This window comes from Lygodium microphyllum, chromosome 29, assembly GCF_053477565.2.
Source record: "Lygodium microphyllum isolate KBCC chromosome 29, Lygodium_microphyllum_v1.1.10, whole genome shotgun sequence".
NCBI lineage: Eukaryota > Viridiplantae > Streptophyta > Polypodiopsida > Schizaeales > Lygodiaceae > Lygodium > Lygodium microphyllum.
The window spans coordinates 12,133,915-12,155,691 of NC_141163.1; the positions used below are offsets into that span (position 1 = coordinate 12,133,915).

A 21,777-nucleotide genomic window follows, 5' to 3' on the forward strand; every position below is an offset into this window, starting at 1 on the left:
GTCCCAAAACACGCTTAATTAATGAAAATGTAAATTTGGTGCGTGGTTCAAAGAGTTTCAGTGGTCCCCTAAAACCCTAATTTTTTGGGACACCCTTCAACATCTATAAATAGATGGGCTGCCCACCATTCAGCTTGGCTTGTCGTGTACTTGTAGATAAAACCACATAAGTACGGCCATGTGCACGGTCTCTGCTAGAATGTGTCACATTGTGACGTGTATCTTGCCAAAGCACCAATGGAACTAGCTCCTTTTAAGTGAGCGTCTCCTAGCTACGAGAAGTGAGAAGATTGGTATAGAACACATCATAGGTCGATGTGGGAAGTATCATAGCTAGGTCCTTCGAGAAAATGTCTGTATTAAGGAATGAAAGCTCATCTTGTATCTCCTCCATCATGTGGATGTGATTCCTTATCGTAGGGGAATCTGCGACAAAAAGTTAGTGTAGCTTCAACTCAAGAGATAATCGATGCCAAATGTCTGGATCTGGAAGAGAGATGCCAATCTCCTCCAAATCTCTGTAGTGGTGTAGATATGTCTGACATGCACAAGCACAAAATCTGCACAACTCAAAAGGAGATAAGAGCGAGCCCTAGCATTCAGCCGATCCCATAATGGTGCGGAATCTATGGTCACACATCATGAGGATCCATGGGAGGTAAGGGTATAGCGACTGTAACAAAATCCCAAAGGTCATAGTCATGGAGAAGGTACTCCATGCGGCTCACTCTGAAAAATAGTGATCCTCATGATGCTAACCAAGTAGACAACCCATGTAACAATTGAATGAGTCCTTTATGACCCTCTAACTCACCTAACCACCTTTTCCACTCATCCTAAGTTTCCTAATTTAGTGATGAAAATCCCAAATGTACTTGCATGCACAATGATGGTGCTCTCTCAAGTGCATGTGCATCTAAAGTTTTACTGCATATAGCTAGAGCGGGTATCATGCTATGCTAATGCTCAACAATGGTATAAAGAGTGCATTACTCCAACCCATGGCATGAAAGTAATTAAAGACATTCAGAAGAAAATCCTCAAGTATGGTGTCTTAAACAAGTGTAATGTGAAGTACTCCTAAATTCATAATCCCTATGACGTGTAAATATGTCAGTAATAAAGTCTACCTAATTCACAATGACCATAGAGGATAGTTCGTCCCATCCGACTTGTTGGATGTGGAGAGAGGGGGTAGGATTGGCACCTACTCGAGAGATGCCATCAATGCCAATGGGGGACTAGAAGTCCTAGAAGAATAGAATGGGAAAGAGTAATAAGATGGTGGTCGGTTGGAATGATCTCGAACCACATGATTCCCCACAGCATACACGTCAGCCATAAATGTTCTTCAATAAAGTACGTGCAAGAAAACAAAAAAGATGTTGTCACTAGAATAAAGGTGACCAATATAAGGTGTCGTTGGGATAATTGGGGTTCGTTGGGCCATGGTACAGAAGAAGACTGATTAGAGCAAGGTAGACGGGGAGTATTTGATGGTAAAGGGAACACACAATATCGGACAGAGAAAGGGAGCAGTAAATGTAGCTGAAAATAGACCTTTAGTCTGTAATCGCAACCAATCCAGGGGCTGATAATGTACTAGCAATGCTCGGAAATGGTATACCTGTCATGAGGACATGTATTTTTGAAACCTCACTTAAGATGTGGATTAATTTTAATCACATGATTAAGTAAATGTTGCACATGTGAGGTGCAATTGGGGTTAAAGTAAATTTGCGTGCCCGAGACCCGAAGAAATCACGAGATGCCAAAGGCAAAAGTTGCTATAAATTATGCCGCACAGGTACTTGGTGTATCTAGTGCTAGTTGTTTGCCTAGGTCATCCATTTGGCCATAAGTGTCAGTTGGTGACACTAGAGAAGTGGCGTTTAATGGTACCTAATGCCAATTTGATGGTCAAAGATGGCGCAAAGACATTCGGGAATGAAAGTTGCCTAGCCAATTTAATTATTGGCCAATCAGATTATTTTTCAGGGCACCAAAATAATTATTAGATTAATTTTCAGTATTTAAAGACTGTAAATTAATATTTAATTATGAAAAATGTTGGAAAAACTATCTGGAAAGGTTGTCACTTGTCGAAAATGCCCATGCAAGACTGAAAAACGTCTTTAGAGGTTGGAGAGAAGCATTTCTATAAATTCAGCCTACAAGGGAGAGGGAGGGGAGGTTGCTGGTTTGATTTGCAGCCATTGGAGGACCTTCTAAGGCTGCCAGGGGCAAGAGAAGACCAATCAACAGCAAGAGACAGCATCTACAGGCTGTTGAGGCAGGGCAGTAGCTGTAAATGACTGATTTTCTTCAGTTCTTTGTATCTACAAGTTGTTGTGGTAGGGCATCAGTTGCATTTGATTGATTTTCAGTCATCCTTCGCAACAAAAATCTGAATTTTCTCTCTCTACAGCTTTCCCTCTCATCTCCCAGCCATTCTACAGCCTTGCTCCGAAGATCTCAGCATTTGGACCCTTGGAGGTTGAGAAATTTCAGATTTCTCTGCTGTAAACCCTAATATGCAGCAGAAATTAGGGTTTAGCAGGAGCCTCAAGAATCGTGCCAGAAATTGGAAGCTCCAAGACTTGGATTGAACAGGGCTAAAGCTGTTTTTTAGCCTATTCAAGTGGAGGGACCGGCAAATAATTGAATTTGGGGCATTTTCCATTTCCATCAAAGCGGGTGAATGCCAATTGATTGCCCGAATCAAGGGGCGAATTGGATTAAAGACTTGTTGGTGATTCATCACAACAAGGGGAGTTGGAATATCGAAAGGGATTGGGAGAATCCCATTGTAAATCAACTTATTCTTCAATTAAGCTAAAGAAATACCGAAAGGGGTGCCAATTTTGGGGCCAATCGGGTGTGCATTGTCCAAGATCAGTAGGTAAATTTGTATTTTCAGATTTGCACTAATTGTTTGTTGCCGTAATTAAGTTGTAGTAAGGGATTTACCACCCATCCACGGAAGGAAGACTGGTTATAGTACCTGGAAATAAATGCAAATCTGCCCTGCTGCTGGTGTGAAAAAGAGGCTGCCCAGCATCGAAAAGAAGTCACCCTGGTCATAAAGACTAGTGTGTATGAGAATGCAAAAAAGAAAGAAAATTGTCCGCTTGTAAATAGGCCGAGAATAGGTGTCACCCAACTTGTAAATGTGCCGCCTAGAAGGGCCGATGACTTGCCTGCACAAAATGCAAAGATACACGGGCTGTTTGCACAAAAATGCAAGTAATGCAAGGCCTGGTTTTGCAGCACGTGTGCCTAGGGCTGCCTCTAGAAAACACATCTGTTTTGGTGTTGCCCAACCAACGAAATGGCCGCCCGGCTTGTTTGAGACTGCTTGGTGCAATAATGGTGCGGCCCAGCTTGGTAGAGGCCGCCTAGGAGCAAAACACAAATCTGCCTTGGTAAACACAGCCTTAAAACGGGCTGGAAACAGGCTGTCTTCTCTCGTTTGACTCCAAATGCAAGGTTTGTAGCACGTGGAAATGATGGCTGGCAAGTTTTGTCGTGGATAGTACACTCCTCTTCAAGATCTCTGGCTCCCATGCGTGGCTCTAGTACCATGTGAGAGTGCGCAACGGAAAGAGGAAAGTGAACATGGAGAGGAGACAAAGAAAGAATGTAGGAGAGAGAAGGAACAATGTGACTGCAATGGCTAGAGGTACAAGGCTGCAAAAGTCAGGCCCAACATGTAGCTCTACACGTAGTGTGGGTGCCAGACGGTATTAGGGGGATGAAAGAACAAGGAGGGTTGGCTGATCACGAAGAATCAATGATGGATAATGAAAGTAGGAGGGTAGGCCGTCTATATATAGGCGAAAAAGAAGGAAAACTCTAATGTGGTCAAACCCCAAAAAAGTAGCCAAAAGTGCACAAAATGAGATGCACTAATGTGTCCTCCATCTAAAGTGTCTAAAATACATAAAATGATAGACAAAGGCAATGTTAGAGCTCCTAATGTCCTTGTCTAACTTAGACCGAGGCTCATAGGCAGGAGATGACCACACAAGACACACATGATTGCTAATAGTTGCTTGACCATGAGACGTCTTTACACTTATAGGGGAAGCTTTCATCGTAGTCTAGTGGTTCGAGTGAGGCCTTTATGACTTCAAAGAGGGGTGACATGAAGAAGAAGTCGAAGGCCTAATGTTATCATTGTGGTAAGAAGAAACATTTTTGCAAGGATTGCAAAGAGTTAGCGGCTTGAAGGAAGAAAAGAAGAAGAAGAAGAAACAAGATATGGACTCTTCTGTTGAGTCATCCTCTTCCTCAGACTCCGATTTCGATCCTCCGGCCAAGGCCAAGACCAAGGAGCAGAAATGATTATCTTCTTGAGATTGAGCGAAGGGCTTGGCAGCCCTTCCCTTTGCTTTCTAGTGTAGGTGATGCGGTCATTTCTCACGACTCTCTAGTGTTAGAGAGGGAGTGGACAGGGTGGTGAGGTGTCGTGGGTGAGCCTTATCTATACAGGTTCATAGTTGCGTAGGTTCTAGAGAGGGACTTCCTTGACTCATCGACTGAAGTTTGGCAAGTTTAAATCCTACTGCTAGGATTGACATCTAGGTTGATGATGGATTGTTTCTTGATAGAGAACGGGATTAGCTCCTAGTCAGAGCTCACATTGAGGAGATACTTTGACGGTCTTGGTCAAAGGTGGGGAATCCATGGTTATGTATGTTCAGAGGCATTTTTGATATGATGGTCTTGTATGCTATTGCAAGACATTGTTGAGAGACACAGAGATTTGTTATGATTCTTCTTGGTTTTTCAAGTGCTGGTATGATTGACATCGACACTCAAGTTTTCGATCATCCACTACTTGAGTATCCATGGTTCTATTTTGGTGGTCTTTGTTGATGAGTCATTATCATTGTATTATTGTATTGTATGAGATCACCCATGATCTGAGAGAGTGTGTTAGCAGTCTAGATAGCTCATGTGCGATTTTGAGCTATGCCAGGCATGGCTAGGTATTTTAGGCATTTTTCTATGGTCATTATGATGCTTATTTGGGCATTTTATATTGGCCGACCAGCATTAAATATTGACCAACGTGCTGCCATTTATGGCATGTTTTTGTCTTATTTATGCTAGGCTCCCTCCTTAGTCATATCACTAGCATAGGTTCTGTTAGAGAGAGGGAGTTGGTGCCAGTGATTCATTGTTGTACGCGTCATTCTTGTGTTTGGTATATGGATTCCATTTTCTGGGCGTTCTTCTGAGTTATGTTATTTTGTGTTTTTCTCTTTTGTCCTTGCGTTCAACAGTTTATTACAACATTTGTTTATGCTTCCATTGCAGCATCCACTTCTGACACTTGAAAGACAAATTAAGCCCCAATCTGATATAGGTTGGTTGGCCTTTGAATCCCCTTAAAATTCTTTAATTTCAGTTGTTGGAATTTAAATCCTAGGCCCTCAATTTCGAGCACACATTCTGAGGTGGTTGTTAAAACCCTAATTTTTTCTATAAATTAGGATTTACAGCAGAGATTAGCCAAAATCTCCACCTTTGATGACTTAAATGGTTGGATTTTGTTGAGACAAGTTGAGAGATGGCTGTAAGATTAGAGAGAATGATGTAGAGAAAGAAACTTCAGAGTTTCATCATGAGAAAGGGTTGCAAAACTATTGATGCTTTTCTCAAACAGCTATGAAAGTGGTCATGTACAACTTAGGACCACCAGAATGGTTACTGCCCTCTCTTGTACGTTGTCACCTGCACTAGAAAGGCCTTGGGTTGCTGTCAGTTGCACCTGGAGGGCTCCAAACTACTGTCACCTGCTGCAGGATTGGTCCTTGTGGTTGCAATTAACATCAACATCTCCTCCTTGCTCTCTAATAGCCTCTTCTCTCTAGCAATGGTTGGAAAAACTTCTACCAGCCCCTAACAACGTTTTTCCTACTTACATGGGCAAGTTTTGCCAAGTGGCAGCCTTTTAATCCTATTTTCCAGTATTATCCAGCTTATTAAATTAATTTTCAAAATACTAATTTTTAAAATGAATTTAATAACTATTCTAGTGTTTAGGAAAATAATTCCAGAAGCTAATAATTAAATTGGCTAGGCGAATTTACCTCTCAAGTGCCCTTGAGTAGTTATCAGCCCTTAGACTGGCATTAATTAATTAATTAATGCCATGTCTCTATTGTCAGCATTGACATTAGTGGCAAATAAATTGGTCTAGGCTCATATTTGAGATCGGGTACCACCTAGTACCTATCGGGCATAGCTTATTAAAACTTTTGCCTTTGGCACTAACTGATATTTTGGTGTCGTGGGTCTAACACTGTGAAATAATTAACTTGCATCTCACATGTGCAAGTCACCTTAGCACAATTGATTAACTTTAATCAAATGCTAAGCAAAGCAATAAAATCATATCCTCATGACAACATTGCTCTCATGTGCTCATGGTGGTTACAAGAGATCTCAACTGGTCTTGGTCAAGAATGATATGCATGGTCGTTTTCTGGTGGTTGAAATTGTGTTTCAAGGGAAGGTCTTGTGGCTGTTGGGCCTCTATGCCCTAAACGATCCCTTGTCTAGACGTGATTTGTGGAACATATTGATAGTTTGTTTGGCACTTGGTAGATTGGGTTTGTTGATGGGAGATTTCAATATGTGTATTGATGCATCACAGTCTACCTCTAAGCATTTGGTGATGGATGCTCTTGAGAGTCATGTTTGGCATGAGCTTACTTTGGATGTTCTTAAACAAGGTCTTTGGTCTTGGCTTTGTCCATTGGATCCAGGATTTACTTTTCATTTGGTATAGCATACAACTACATGGTTTAGATTGGATTGTATCTATGTCATGCACGATGATGGCTTCATACCAAAGATCTTGGATGTGCAAAGTCTTGCAAGGATACACCTTGTCGTACCATTTTCCTCTGCAGTTTGAAATGCTTGCATAATTTGTGGCTCCTTTTATGCAGTTTCTGGGCGGGCAGGCTTCCATGGTGCTTCAATGCATCTTATTTGAAGCACCTTGCTTTCAATGGTTATGTGGGGCAATTGCTTGACCAATTCTTGTCTAATTTTTTGCTAGGGGATACTCACTCGTTTGAGCGATTGATTGGTAATACGGGTTGCCCAACAATATGGCATCCATCATGCAAGGTGTGGTAGAAGAATTATTAGCCTTGGTGCGTTCATTGTTGCTTGAGTCCCTAGATGATACATTTTTGTCCCCATTAGCTATGAGATTGGTTAATCTTATTCTGCTGTTTCAATTGAGATCTTATGAGTAGGCTAAATTGAAATCTTTGATTGACAATTTGCAAGATGCCTCTTGCTAGTCTCATAAAGTTTTCGGGTTTGCATCCGTTCCCTGCTTGTGAGAATGTGGTTAGATTACAGCATCCGGATGGCCACATGGCTACAGATTCACAATCCATTGTTCGCATAAATCACAACTATTTTTTGGAGCTTCTTAGCTCGGCCTAGAACCTCTCTAAGTAGATTTATGCGGCCCATTTGGCTTTTCATGCTTTGATTGGGGACCATCTTTCTTTTGACATACAGGTTGCATTGGAGAGTGACATTCATGAGGATGAGGTCATCGATGTCTTATTGCGTTTACCCATGGATAAAAGCCCTTGCTGGGATGGCCTAATTGATGAATTTTTTAAGACCTATGCCACTCATTTGGTGAAGCCTTTGGCCGTTTACACATTGGAGACCCATCTCCTCAATGGGTTTGATGCATAAAATTTTCTCCAAAGTGTTGGCTAATTGCCTCCATAAGCATCTCCTTGTCATTGTGCACCCCAATCAATATGCCAAGCATTCTAACCAAGAGGTGGTCTTTATGTAGTTGGATTTGAAAAAAGCTTTTGGCTATTTGGATTGGTCCTTTCTTGTAGAACTAATTTTGGGCTGCATGTGTCTTAGTTGATCTATACTATCAGTGTGAATGCTTCTTCTCGGGCTATGTTGAATGGTGGTGTTATTGACCCATTCATTTCTCCTTGCGCGCTCCGTTGATAGGGCTGTCCATTGAGCCCCTTGTTTTTTGCCTTGGCAACACATCTGGTGCTTACCACGTTATCCCATATGGTGAACATTGAGTAGTTGGTGGGTTTATCTTTTCCTTTTGGACAGCATTTTGGTGCCTAGATGCTAGTAGATGACACGTTCATGATGTTGCATGCAAAAAAGGACAATTTTTGTAAAGCATTAGATGGTTGTGGATGTTCAGTGTTTGGGCATGCTTGTGGTCTCCATGTTAATGCTGCAAAATCATCCCTCATTAGTTGCATTGAATTTGACTTCTAGTCCTTGGGATGGTAGGGGGTGGTGGTGCTCTGTGGCAATGTTGTTAGACACTTGGAATATCCTTTGGGTGTTGGTGTTTAGTCAAAATACTTGCTTGAATGGATTTCCCGAAAGATGGAGGCAAAATTTTTTAATTGGAAAACATAGGTGTGGAAAACATAGGTCCTTTTATGTATGCCATCATGCTACCCACGCTTACCTACTTTGTACCACTTTTGCCTTGAAACACTGCTTCCTTGAATGCTCTTACCAAACATATGTGTTTTATGTTGTGGAAAAGGGACTCCTTGTATAAAAGTATCTCTTGGATTTCTTGGAGCCATGTTTGTATCCCGAAGAGCATGGGTGGTGAGGCGATTTTGGATGCATAGGTCCATGGTGGTCCCTCTCGTTGGTCCCTCTTCAGAGCAATGTGTATAGATAGTCATCCTTGGGTCTTTATAGTCCACTTTTTCTTGGAAGACCAAGGTATTGTACATGATAACATCAATACACAAGCATTGTGAGGGCACATTTTTAATTTTGATGCCCACCTTTCCACATTCTTCTCCATTTTGGTGGATCATTTGGTTTGTTCTTGGTGGCTTGTTCTTTAGAAGGTCTGTTGGCAAATTCATTTCAATTGGAATTGTTGGTAGTGTTATAGCTGCTCTCTTGGGATGGGAAACATGAGGACAGGCTCAAGTTCAATCATATGGTATGTTTGGGTTTGTCTTTTGTTGTGGATGCCACTTTGGTGAGCTGGGACTGATGTCCTTCCATACAACTATGAGACTTTTCCGGATTCCTCGTGGATACCATGACTTATGCGGCTGGATTGAAAGGGTGGTGCAACCTTTGCGGCCTTTTCCTGCACTTGACTTTGATTGCCCTTGGCAAGATTGGGATCTTGCTAGCGGTCCTAGTCTTTAGAAGGCTTCAGCTAACCAAGTGTATCGTCTCTTGATTAAGGACAATCATTGGCTGGTTACTAAAGCCAATGTGACTTGGGGCATACATACATCCAAGGCTTGGTGGAAAATGACAGTGATGGAAGGATGGCTGAACAAGACCCCATTTAAATGCAAGATCTTTCTTTGGAGAGTGATAATTGGTGCGCTTCCCTTTGCTTTGGCCACATTTCAAAGCGCTGAATCTCAAGTGGCAATTGCTTTTTCTGTATGAGGGCGTGAGATCTTCACATCATTGATTTATTTCTTGCCCTTTGGCTAGGAAAATTTGGGCTCTCCTATTAGATATTTGGCGAGCAGTAAATGGTCTATTGCAGCACCCTTTTGATTGGGTTTTTGCCAGGGCCTCCTTGGTGCAGCCACATATGAAGGTCTTGTTCCATTTTTTCAGATTTTGGGGCTGCTGGCATAATTGGATCACCCGGAATGCTGTTGTCTTTGACTGTGCCACAGGTGTCCAGGGACACGTTGCCACAAACTCCAGGGTCTTCTACACTGGCAGTTAGATCTTGTGTAGCATTCTGATCTTCTCCCTAAGGAGGATTTAGCTCCTTGGCGTACAACAATATCTTCTGCTTCTTTGTCGTGACTTTTTGTATCTTTCATGTTATCTGACTTTTGTATGCCTTCTGTGATTTTTTATAATATAAATTACCCATTATGAGAGAGAGCGGATGACCCTTTGTATGTATTTCTTTTCATTAATTCAAAATCCTTCACGAAAAAAAGAGAGAGGGAGGGAGGGGGATGGGAAACATTCATATTAATTTCTTGAGACAAAACTTTTGACTACAATTAATCCATGGGATGTTTGGTAATGGATCCACTGAATAAGCAACAAGAAATATGAGAGAGAGAGAGAGAGAGAGAGAGAGAGAGAGAGAGAGAGAGAGAGACTTTGAAGTGTTTCTTGCAGTCTGGATAGCCCATCTGCAAGCACTTTGATGGCCATTGGTGGAATTCATAATCTTGTTAGCTTGCCCGAGTTTGCTATGGCAGCAGTTCCCTGTGATTCTGTTGTTTGTTACACACACTTTGAGGGGACTTGCAAGCTGGGAGCATGTTTTCAAACCCCTTTTGGTCGCCGATTGGTATGGAAAGCTGGGCTCTTTTCTTTCTCAAACTTCTTTCTTTGACAATTTACTTACAACTTAAATATTTGACTTTGAACAGGTGAGTCCCTCAGAATATATGAGTGTTGTAAATGCTATGCAACCTGAATTTTGGACAAGCCTCCCTGATGAGGTCCCAGCTTGGGTTTCAGCTAAACGCAACCTATTGTCTGTTGATAGAACTCTTAAATGGCTTGATCAATGCTTATCACTTCAATGTGTAAGGGAATCACTTTGTTTTCCTGGTATTTTTATTTTGTTTGCAGATTTCAGAAAAATGCTTCTACCTTTTTGCTTGTTTTCTCTAATGTGCAAATAACCATACATATGGGCAATGCTTATAGCTTTTGCCCTGTTTCCTCTTAACATGCCAAAAATTATACGAGTTCATTGTTCTAGAAATCTAACTCAAAAAATGTACAACTCTTTGATGATATTGCATGGTCAAGTTACCATAGACTGATCAACAAGTTTTGCAATATGAGTATACAACAACGATATTGTGAACACACAGTTCCAAGTTAGGAACTAGACTTGTGATTTTTAGTTCTCTTATCCTGCCAGTCTCACTTTTGACATTTTATTGAACTACAAACAAAGTTCCACAAGATCTGCATTTTGAGAATGGTGGAATTGTTTGTATATTGATGAATAGGGAAGCAATCTAATGAAGAATATCATACCCAATCCAGGTCTAGCACTTGAATGGATTTGGAAAATACAAGAATATTGTATTAAACATCAGTATCCCTTGGCACACTTTCAAATATCATATTTGTTTAAAGGGCACCGATCTTTTTATTTTTTGTGATAAATTTGTTATATAACATAATATGAAGCAAGCAAAAGTGCAGATGTAAGTAGATCTGATTTGAGCTTTGACTATCAATCGGGCATACTGGAGAGAAGCTGGTTTCTTTATTGTCTTTTGTACGTTTTTAGTTTGAAATAAGCAACAATCTAAGAGTATCTATTTAAACTTTCTTCTTGCAGTTTCAATTCACACTACTTGGACATTACACACAGGAAAAAGTGACATAAATTGGGAAATATGATACATGTTGTTTTATTTGTTAATGGAGCTAGGCATAGGGCCTAAAAGCATAGAGGTTAGTCGGTAAGATATAGCAAACCTTTAAAACATGTCTGTACACATGGACTAGGCAAGGGATGCTTGGACCATGTTGTCAAAATGACCACATTGTGAAAGTTAAACAAAAGATCAATGCACATAGGGAGATAAAAAACACGTATACTTAAACAAAAAAGAGAAACAGAGGAATAGAATCCATGTGTGTAAGCAAATCAAGTACAAGGCCAATCGCCATAGCGAGGAGGAAGCAAAGTTAGAGTAGCCTCTTTGCTTCTAGAAGCAATGAGCTCATGCCCAAGGATAGCCATAATGGGATGTAGAAGTATGCACAAAACGGCTAGGGTAGACATATATGGAGGCAACTTAAGTAAGCACTCTATGAGAGGAACCAAAACGGACCATTCAAGTGGCTTTTAGGTCCTACTAATGTGGACATATGCGAGATAATAAAATGACCTCTAATATCATGTACCAGTTCATTGGTGAACTCTATCATTTCGTAGGTGAACACCAATGACGAACAAAGTGCACTATGTACACCCTAGCATAGGCCTCTGCTAGATACATGTTCGAGAAGCACAATCTTGAAGCACTATCAATTGCCAAGTGTAGCAAGAAGCTTTAAAAAAAAGAAAAAAAGAAGAAAATTCTACAAAGACACCTAGGAGAAAATCCCCTTGAGGTAAGAATAGATAGTACAAAGAAGGCCTATAAAGAGCAACTAAGTTACCAATCTGGTGAGCTATAATACCTGACCATAGGAGGGGCAAGGTGAAAGAAGGTGTTGGAGTCCCATGCATGCATGAAACCATCTCTTCTCATCCACTCAGAACCACCCTAGAACCTCTCCCACTTATTGCGGAGAGTATGGATGATCTCTGATCAAATCCTAGAAAGGGTCTCTTAGAGGAAATTGTAAAGATGCTGGTCTAAAGTATGGAGCAGCAGACACAGCTGTACCAGCAGTAAAAACTGGTTGCCAGGCTGCTGGTAATTCTTTGACAGCAGGGGCAACACTTGTACAAACTCCTGATGTCCTGTGGAAAGGGTGTGGGCAGCAGTGGATGATGAGAGAGCTGAAGCTGTAACTGGTTGGAATGAGGGAATAAGGATGCACAAACACAAGACTCCTATATAGAGGTTTGGTGGTGCATTTCTCCTACTATTAAAAATAACCTGTTTTTTGGGTAATTTAGCATAGATTGCTTTTTGCGGCTATTTCAAGAAGACTAAATTACTGGCTGATTCACCATAATTATGTCTGAGTGCAAACCATAATATTAGTGCTGAACACATCTTGAAGGCCAATAGAATGGCTACAGCTTGCAATCCAAATGAACCGAGCAAAGATATTGGCAATCTGCTTTCATCAACGACATTGTCCTTGTGAGAGTGCGTAACGAGAAGAGGAAAGTGAACACGGAGAGAAGGAGACAAAGAGAGAATGTAGGAGAGAGAAGGAATAATGTGACAGCAATGGCTGAAGGTACAAGGCTGCAACAGTCAGCCCCAACACACAGCTCTACACATTAGCATGGGTGCTAGATGGTAGTAGGGGGATGAGAGATCGAGGAGGGCTGGCTGATTACGAAGGATCAATGATGGATAATAAGAGTGGGAGGGCAGGCTGCCTATATATAGGCAAAAAAGAGGCAAAACCTTTAAAAAAATTGCCGAAAGTGCCCAAAAAGAAATGCACTAATGTGCCCTCCATCTTAAGTATCTAAAACACATAAAATGATAGACAAATACAGTGTTAGAGCTCCTAATGTCCTTGTTTGACTCAGATTGAGACTCACAGGTAGGAGATGACTACACAAGACACGCATGACTGCTAACACCCCCTCTCAGATCCTAGATAGGGTGGAAGGCCAAAGGAGATGTGGATCTGAGGGTGGCACGAAGAGTGCCAATGCGGATGTAGTCCGTCGATTAAGAAAGCCAGCCAAGGAGCAAGACCCCCTTTCCATAGAAAAATCTGATCAAATGGAAGGCCACCAAAGAGCAAAGAAAATGAAGAGGCCTCAAATGATCACTTCTTAAAACTCTAAAAAAACATGGGTGAGCAAAGCCTCTAACCCAACTCTAAGATGATATTGAGGAACTATCGAAGGTGCCATAAGTTGCATAGAAACAATAGGGACCAGGGGCCAAGTGGCAGGGGATGGTGGCTTGATGATGAAGAAAGGAGATTGCCAGATAAAAGAAAGACCCAAAGTAGATCAGAAACCCTAAAGAAACTTGTCCAGATCTTGGGAAGGCTCCTTTGAAACACAAAGGGCTAGGAAATCCACAACCGCATCACCAATATTGTCCCCCTTTGAAAGGGCTGGGAGGTATGAGGGAACCACTAGAGGAGATGGTGGGGAATGGGATGAAACTCGTGGGATGAACTGTGCACAATCCGGAATAGGTGTGGCTATAGAAAGTTGCCTCAGAGGGCCTTGCACAAAGAAAGGGGTATGGAGTATAACTAGCCCTCTCCTGTGAATGTGTCACAAAAGTGGCTCCTGTAGAAGAATCCTCAACAAAGACGGCTGGTTGGTGAAGACAACACGGGTCCTGAGACTAGAAAGACCATGAATTGAGAGGAGGGGGAAGCTTAAGTTAGGAACATGTAGGGCCTTAGAAATGGAGCTTGATGGATGGTCAAATAATAGAGGCAAGGTGCCAACACCACTAATAAGCAGCAAAGAGATGTCACCTGTGGTGACAATACCCTGTGACGGATAGAGATCTTGCAAATGCACCACTATCAATGAGCCAAGACTGCTCAGAAGACTAGACAATTAAAGAAGGCTCATCCACTTGATAAATGTGTACTTAGTGGTAATAGCGGGTAATGAAGTAGAGGTAGATGAAGGCTTTGATGTAGATTTGCCCTTTGCTCTAGGGTTGCATTCTTACGTTGTACGGTATTGATCGTACTATACGATTTGTACTGTACATGTTATGGGAGCACTAGACTGTGCTTGAGAGACCAGACTAGATGCAATATTTGTTACAAGAATTCTGATTACAAGATAATCCCATGTAGGGGCACAAGGTACAATGATAATAAGATACGGAAAATCGGACAACCTGAGACCGTAGGTATAGACAACATGACTCAATAGGATATGAAGGATTCCACAACCTGGGATCATAGGTATGGATACAAGATATCGGAATTACAAGATCTTCCTTGACGGGGATGAACAAGATACAATACAGTAGTAGACAAGATCTTGTACTATGAGATTACAAGGTGATAAGACAATTGGAGTATAATGGAAGACCACACAAGACTAGATACCATGACCTAACAAGAACTAGAACTGGAACTTGAAGTTACTTACTTGGAGGTCTTGACTCCTTGAGCTCCCAAGATTGGCATTGACAAGACTGAGGAGCTCTATGGCGAGCCCCTCCTTTTATGGGTGTTGGAGGGCGGCTAAAGATCTTCTAGAATGTTCCATGATGATATCATTGATGATGTAGGCGATGACATGGCATATCTTCTAGAAGGTTCTATAATGACATGGCAAGGATGGGTTTGCATGGTTGGCTTGAGGATGTCCTGCTAAGGGTGTGTTTGCATGGGGTGTGGATTCATATGGCATGAGCAAGAATTAATCTGTGCACTTGATCATGGCATGTCTCTGACATCACCCCCTTATCTAGGGACAAGTTTCACGAGGAGCGAGTTGGTGGTTTGATCCAAGTTTTGTTGGATTCCTCTTGTGAAATTCTTTAACTTTGAGAGGTACTCTTTGGAGATATTCTGCAGGTTCCCAAGTGCGATCATTGATGTCATATCCTTTCTAGTGATGATGAACAAGGTATTCCAATCAACCTCAAGAGATCCTCAAGTCAAAGACATGCTCAACCTCAAATTCTTCATGATCTTCAATCTGGACACGTGGTGGGGGATTAGATTTGTTCCCCCTCAGTGGTGAGCTATGGTATGGCTCAAGTAAGGAAACATGGAAGGTTGGGTGGATCTTCATGGCGCTGGGGAGTTGGAGTTGGTAAGCAACTGGGTTGATTTGGGCTACAATAGTGAAGGGCCCAAATCTTTGATGGTCTAGCTTGGTGGAGGGCCTTGTTGTTTGGAGGTCATAGTTGAGTAACCATACTATCACCGATTTTGTATGTTGGATGTTGGAGACGATGCTAGTCTGCATAGTGCTTGTACTGATTCTGAGCCTTTTGGATTTGTTGCTTGAGTTCTTGGTGTATATCTGGTAGGTGTTGAGCTTTATCTCGGGCGGTAGGGTTCTTTACTTGATTGGAGAGATTACATCCATCCTTGGATGCCAGTCATAGTTTGCAAAGAAAGGAGTTTGATTGGTAGATGCATGGATACTATTATTATAAGCAAACTCTACAAAGGGCAAGAGCTCAAACCAATCATTTTGATGGTAGTTAATGGTGCAATGGAGATATTGTTCCAAGAATTGAATCTCGATCGCTGATGATGTTGTCTGGGAGTCCATGTAATCTAAAAATGTATACGAGGAAGAGTCTAGCTGTAGCTGCACCTCTGATAGTCTTAGTGGTAGGGATGAAATGTGCTATCTACCACAATGAGAATAGAGTCATATTTGTCTGACTTGGAAAGATCTGTTGTGAAAGCCATGGACAAAGAAGACCAAGGTCGCGCTGGAATGGGCAAGGGTTCTAGTAGGCCATGTGCCAAGGTGATGAGGTACCTTGGCCTTGTTGCAGGTATCACATGATTTTATATATTCCTTAACTTCTTTTCACATCTAGGGCTACCAAAAATCTCTTGAAATAAGCTCTAAGGTCTTTTTAACTCCAAAGTGTCTTGCTGCTGGGGTATCATGGTGCTGTTGGAGTACTTGGAGTCTTGGCTTTCTTGGAGGGATGTAAAGTGGATCCTTATAGTAAAACAATCCATTAGTTTCCTGAAACTCACAAACGTCATTTCCTTTTCCCTCTTGATTTTTTCTCTTGACATTGTTGGCCAAATCATCATGCGGCAGGGCTTCATGGATTAACTCAATCAAGGTAGGGTCATCTTGGTGACAACTGGAGATGGCTGCTAGTTGGAGGTGCTTTGGCTTGAGTAGTATTGCTCGTTGTTGATCAAAAGCTTCTTCTCTCTTTTTAGGTTCCAGGTAGGATCTTCTTGATAAAACAGTTAATTGGCATTGTTGGTGTCCTAGGTGATAGGTGATGACAAAGTCAAACCTAGATAAGAAGTTACTCCAGCAGGATTGTCTTCGATTGAGGATGTGGGTTGTCATAAAGTATTCTAGATTTTTGTGATTTGTATAGATGATAACTTTATGGGATGCATCCTTAGATGATGACTCCAAGTATCAAAGGCATCTACAATGGCAAGGAGTTCTTTGTCATGGATCTCATAGTTTATCTGGAGGGGAGAACTTCCTTGAGTGGAATGCCACTGGATGCATATGACCATTATCTCTATGCTAGGACAAGATGGCTCCTAAGGCATAGTTTGATGGATCAGTCTCCAAGAAAAATGACTTGGTGAGATCTGGGTGGGCTAGGATTGGGGCAATGGTGAAAGCGGTCTTTAGGGTCTAGAAGGCCTTCTCGGCTTCTGGGATCCATGAGAACTTTTGAGTTTCTTGTGAATCTGGTGAGTGGTGTGACTATCTTTAAGTAATTATTGATAAATATCCTGTAGAAGTTGGCAAAGCCAAGGAAACATTAGACATCGCGGACACATGTAGGTGTCTGCTAATCAAGAATAGTCTCGGTCTTCTTGGGGTCCATGAAGATTCCTCTCTGGGAGATGTTGTACCCCAAGAATTCCTCTTCTATCTGATGGAAAAAACACTTCTTAAGTTTTGCATATAGTCCTTTTTCTTTGAGCTTTTTCAAAACTAATTTTACATGGTGTTCATGCTCCTTTGGATCTTTTGAGGATATCAAGATATCATCCAAGTATATAACTACAAAATCATCTAGATGCTCTTGGAAGATATCATTCATTATATGTTGAAACACTGCAAGAGCATTGGTGAGACCGAATGGTATAACAACATACTCGAAGTGACCATACCTTATGTGGAAGGCTGTCTTCCATTCATCTCCTTCTCTGATCTGTATAAGATTATAAGCCCCTCATAGATCAATCTTTGTGAAGATCTTGGCTTTTCCAAGGCGTTCTGTCACCAGGTGGTGATACTTTTTACAGTTGCTTTTCTTATTTACTTATATAAATATTTTATTTTTCTTTTCTTTTGTTGTTGTTGCTTTTTACCCCTAGAGTTCTCTTGGAATAAGCGAGATCTTTGCATGGCCAGAAGAGGCAACCATTGGGACAAATTGGACTAATGGTTTGTCTGAGCCTTAGGACTAGTTCCATATTGAATGGGCACTGAAGAATAGAATGCCAGTGGTTTGGGATTGTGTGCTTAGCCACTGGAGATGGTGCAAGACAATGAGCCTGGCCAAGATAGAAGATGCACATGTGAGAATGCTCACGGAATAAAAGTCACTGTAACTGAGCCACATTACACTTTTGATGTGGTCACAATGATAAAAGTTGCACAGAACAACTTGAGGAATTCAGGGGTCACCATCCCTAAAATTTAGGGAGTTACTATTTTTGGACCCCAGAATGTGTTCGCGTCATTGTCTTCATTTTTACACAAGGATTAATTCTCTAGTCTATGCCGAGGTCAAATTTTGTACCAATCATGGAGAATTTTAGACCGGAAGGTTTAAATGGGAAAATTGTTACATATATGCCATGTGGCACAAATTCCCAAAAGAGAGAGAGAGAGAGAGAGAGAGAGAGAGAGAGAGAGAGAGAGAGAGCATTAAAAAAAACGTAATAGGCGTAAGGGGAGATGGGAGAATGAAGTTTGGAGGAGCTGAGAGCATATTGCTGCAAGAAAACCAGTCATGGAGAGTACTTCTACGTCTCTGACTCAAGCACGGAGGTAGAGCTTGCTCCCTCTGATCACCTCTCTCTCTATTCTCAGAAGAAATGCTTTGCATGATGGATTGATTCCATCGAAGGTACAATTCTATGTTTTTCTCTGCACATGCTGAATCAGAACAGTGAACTCTGTTCATGCTGAATCAGAGCAGTGAACTCTGCACATGCTGAATCGTAAGAACAATGAACTCTGTTCATACTGAATCAGAACAGTGAACTCTGCACATACTGAATCGTAAGAACAGTGAACTCTTCTCATGCTGAATAAGAACAATGAACTCTGCATATGCTGAACAGTAAGAACAATGTGCTGGATAGTAAGAACAGTGAATTCTGCACATGTTGGATAGTAAGGGATGTTGATCTGGACATGTTGTACTGTTCCTATGCAGCTGGGATTTACTTAGAAGAGATGAAAACCAATTGTTCACAGGTTATGTATTTTGGAACATTACCATTTTTATAACTTTCTTTCTTTTAATTGATAAAGAAATACCGAGAGGGGCGCCGGTCTTCGGGGCCAATTCGGTGTTAAGCGAGGGAGAGAGGTCTCTGTTTATGTGTGTGTAAGTAAAGTCCAGGTGTTAATTGAAGGAACTACCGCTTTATGTGAGTCATAGACCGGTTGCATGGTTCCATCCCCGGGATTTGAATTCTTTTCTGTAAGAATTTAAGCTCGGACAATTTTGGGTGAAAAGGCCATACACACTTGTTTTACAGAGATTACAAGACTAGAGAGATTGCAGACATGGATAAAGGCAAAGGAAAACTCCCCCATGAAGAAGAGAGTTCTTCTTCTGCTCATAGACACCGAAGAGAGAGTATTGGTGCACAGGTGTCAGCACCTTCTAGAACCAAGATTGAACCACATGATGAGGAGCAAGAGCAGGAGGACTTGTTTATGGCACAACTCCTCAGTATGGTTGGCTCTTTTCAACGGTTGGTAAAGAATCCTCGGATGCAAAAATGTTTGAAGTCACATAATGAGGATTCTCAGGCTGAGTCATCACATCATACCATGGAGCTCTAAAAAAGGCAAATCTCTAATGTGTGTGAGCATGTGGAAAAGACACCAAACATGGAGACAGGTCCAGTGCAACAAGAAGCACAAGCACAGGATCAGGGAGTGAATGGTCAAGGCAGTTATGCACAAGTGGCACAGGAGACTATTCCTCCTCAGCTTGCTACTTATCCTGGTTACTTTGGTGGTGGGTCAGTTTTTCAAGCAATGGCTGGATTACCCACGGGTTATCAGGGATACTTGCCTAGAGGGCCACCAGGAATAATGCCTATTGAGGCAGTGAACCCACTTTATGCTACTAATTGGTCTAGAGCCCGGTTATCAGACTCTGCAGAGTCCTTATTTGATGCCTGGACTACAAAATGCAGCCGCTGGTTTTTCTCAGCCTAGTGGGCATATGGCAGCTAAGATAGGTGAAATGAATGTTGATAATGCACCTAAGGGACTCCCCTTTTTACAGCCACCTGTCTATGACAACCTGACAGCAAAAAGTGCAAAGGCTAAAGACTTTAAAGAGGGTGGTTAGGCAATAAAGTTTGAAACCTTCAGTGGTATGCAAGATAAGCTGAAAGCTTTGACATTTATACATCAGTTTGATGCAGCTTACACAGGAGGGAATTTTATTGAGACTTCTAAGGTGCGGAAGGCTGCAACTTTTTTGAAAGGTAATGCTTTGCAGTGGTGGAACATATTGTTGATGCAAGGATATGCACTTGCCACTTGGGTTCATTTCAAACAGTTGTTTGCAGCCTCATGGTTAACTAACACGTTTGAAGTAGATGTCATGACTGCATGGCATAAATTGGGCGTGGAAAATTGCACAGATTTAGAAGAGTACAATAAGAAATTTTGGGAAGCACTTTTGCCCATGAGTTCTTACAGGACAGTGCCCCTGTCAGAACAAATTGAAAAGTACTATTGCGGTTTGCTTGAAGCCATCAGGGATTATTGTATCAAGACTAGGGTTACAAATATGGTACAGTTAATTGAAAATGCTGGTGTGGCAAATGCATTGTTGAAAGGAAAAGCTAACAGCTTTAAAGGTACTGAAAAGAAGGATTCTCTGTTTAAGCAGGATCCTGGCAAGAAAAAGAAGCAATTTCCAGAAAGGACCAGTCTTACAAAGAAGTCTTTTTGGAAGAAAAGATTTTAGTAGAAACCTCAAACTTCTTTTAAACAGGGTAAAGGACAAAAGAGGCCACTTTTTGGCAAAACATTTGAAGAAAGAAAGGCTTTAATGATGGCTGGAAAATGCTTTAATTGTGAACAGAAAGGCCATATTGCTTCTAAGTGCCCATATCAATTTTTTAAAGATGCGGAGGATAAAGATGCGCCAAGTAAAAAGAAGCCTAGCATTGGCTTAGTGCCTAATATGGTGGGAGATCAATCAGTTGATGATGCTACAGAATTGTGTAGAGCTTGGGGAAAGATCAGAGATTCCACAGTGCTTATTTTCTTTGATCTTGGAGCTCGTGCAAACTTTATTTCACCAGCAGTGGCAGCTAAATTGGGTATACGTCTCGAGGAAATGGGACCAGTTGGACAGGCTGATTTGGCATGCCCAGGACATACTGAACCTGTCACCCCCATTCTCGGCAAACTTCGTATGCATATTCAGAGCTATGTGGACACAGAGGAGTTCCATATTATGCCTCTAGAGGGTTGTGATGTTTTGTTGGGTATCCCATGGTGCCACAAGAAGCATGCTATCTTGGATACTTACAATAGGACGATTACTCTTGTGCATAGAAGCAAGACTCATGTGTTAGATGTGAAGCTTAAAGGAGAGTCTATCCCAGTTGTTTCTACTTTTGCAATTACTTCTGTAATGAAAAATCATATTTCTGCGTACTTGGTTTTTGCAAAGCAAGTTAATGAAGTTGACAGTAATGTATCTGTACTAGATGAAAGTAGAAGGGCTTTCTTGGATAAATTCAGTCACAGTTTCTCAGATTTGTTACTAGGAGAGTTACCCCTTGAGAGGCTTGAAGATCATACCATAGATCTTATTCCAGGGACTAGTCCGCCCAATAGGCCACAGTACAGGGTTAGTGCAGCGCATCAGAAAGAGATTATGACACAGGTTAATGAGATTTTTAGTCATGCCGTTTGGATTGACCAATGCTCCTACTACGTTTAACAGGATGATGGATAGAATTTTCCGCTCTTATCGAAGTTTCATTGGCACATTCTTTGATGATATGATTATCTTTTCAAAGAATGAAGAGGAGCATAGAAAACACCTAGTTGTAGTCTTTACTGAGCTTAAGCGTAACATATTACTCATTAATGGTAAGAAGAGTGAATTCTTTTTGAAAGAGATTCACTTCCTTGGGCACATAGTTTCTAAAGATGGTGTGAAGATGGAT

At 41.4% G+C, this 21,777-nt stretch overlaps 1 protein-coding gene and 1 pseudogene across 5 annotated transcripts in view; both read left to right on the forward strand.

Annotated features, from left to right (window-relative positions):
* LOC148010385 (uncharacterized) overlaps positions 1 to 21,777 on the forward strand; it is a 164,056-nt gene that overhangs the window by 49,955 nt on the left and 92,324 nt on the right. For 3 of the 5 annotated variants that reach the window (XR_015689600.1, XM_087672208.1, XM_087672211.1), the window contains 2 exons: positions 10,174 to 10,348; positions 10,431 to 10,589. Coding sequence is in view for 4 of the 5 variants with exons in the window: in XM_087672208.1 (XP_087528334.1) it covers positions 10,174 to 10,348; positions 10,431 to 10,589 (334 nt within the window). In the remaining variant the exon portion in view is untranslated. The remainder of the gene's footprint in view (positions 1 to 10,173; positions 10,349 to 10,430; positions 10,590 to 21,777) is intronic. The other 2 variants (XM_087672209.1, XM_087672210.1) reach the window with 2 other exon arrangements.
* On the forward strand, positions 19,073 to 21,548 carry LOC148010386 (uncharacterized; annotated as a pseudogene).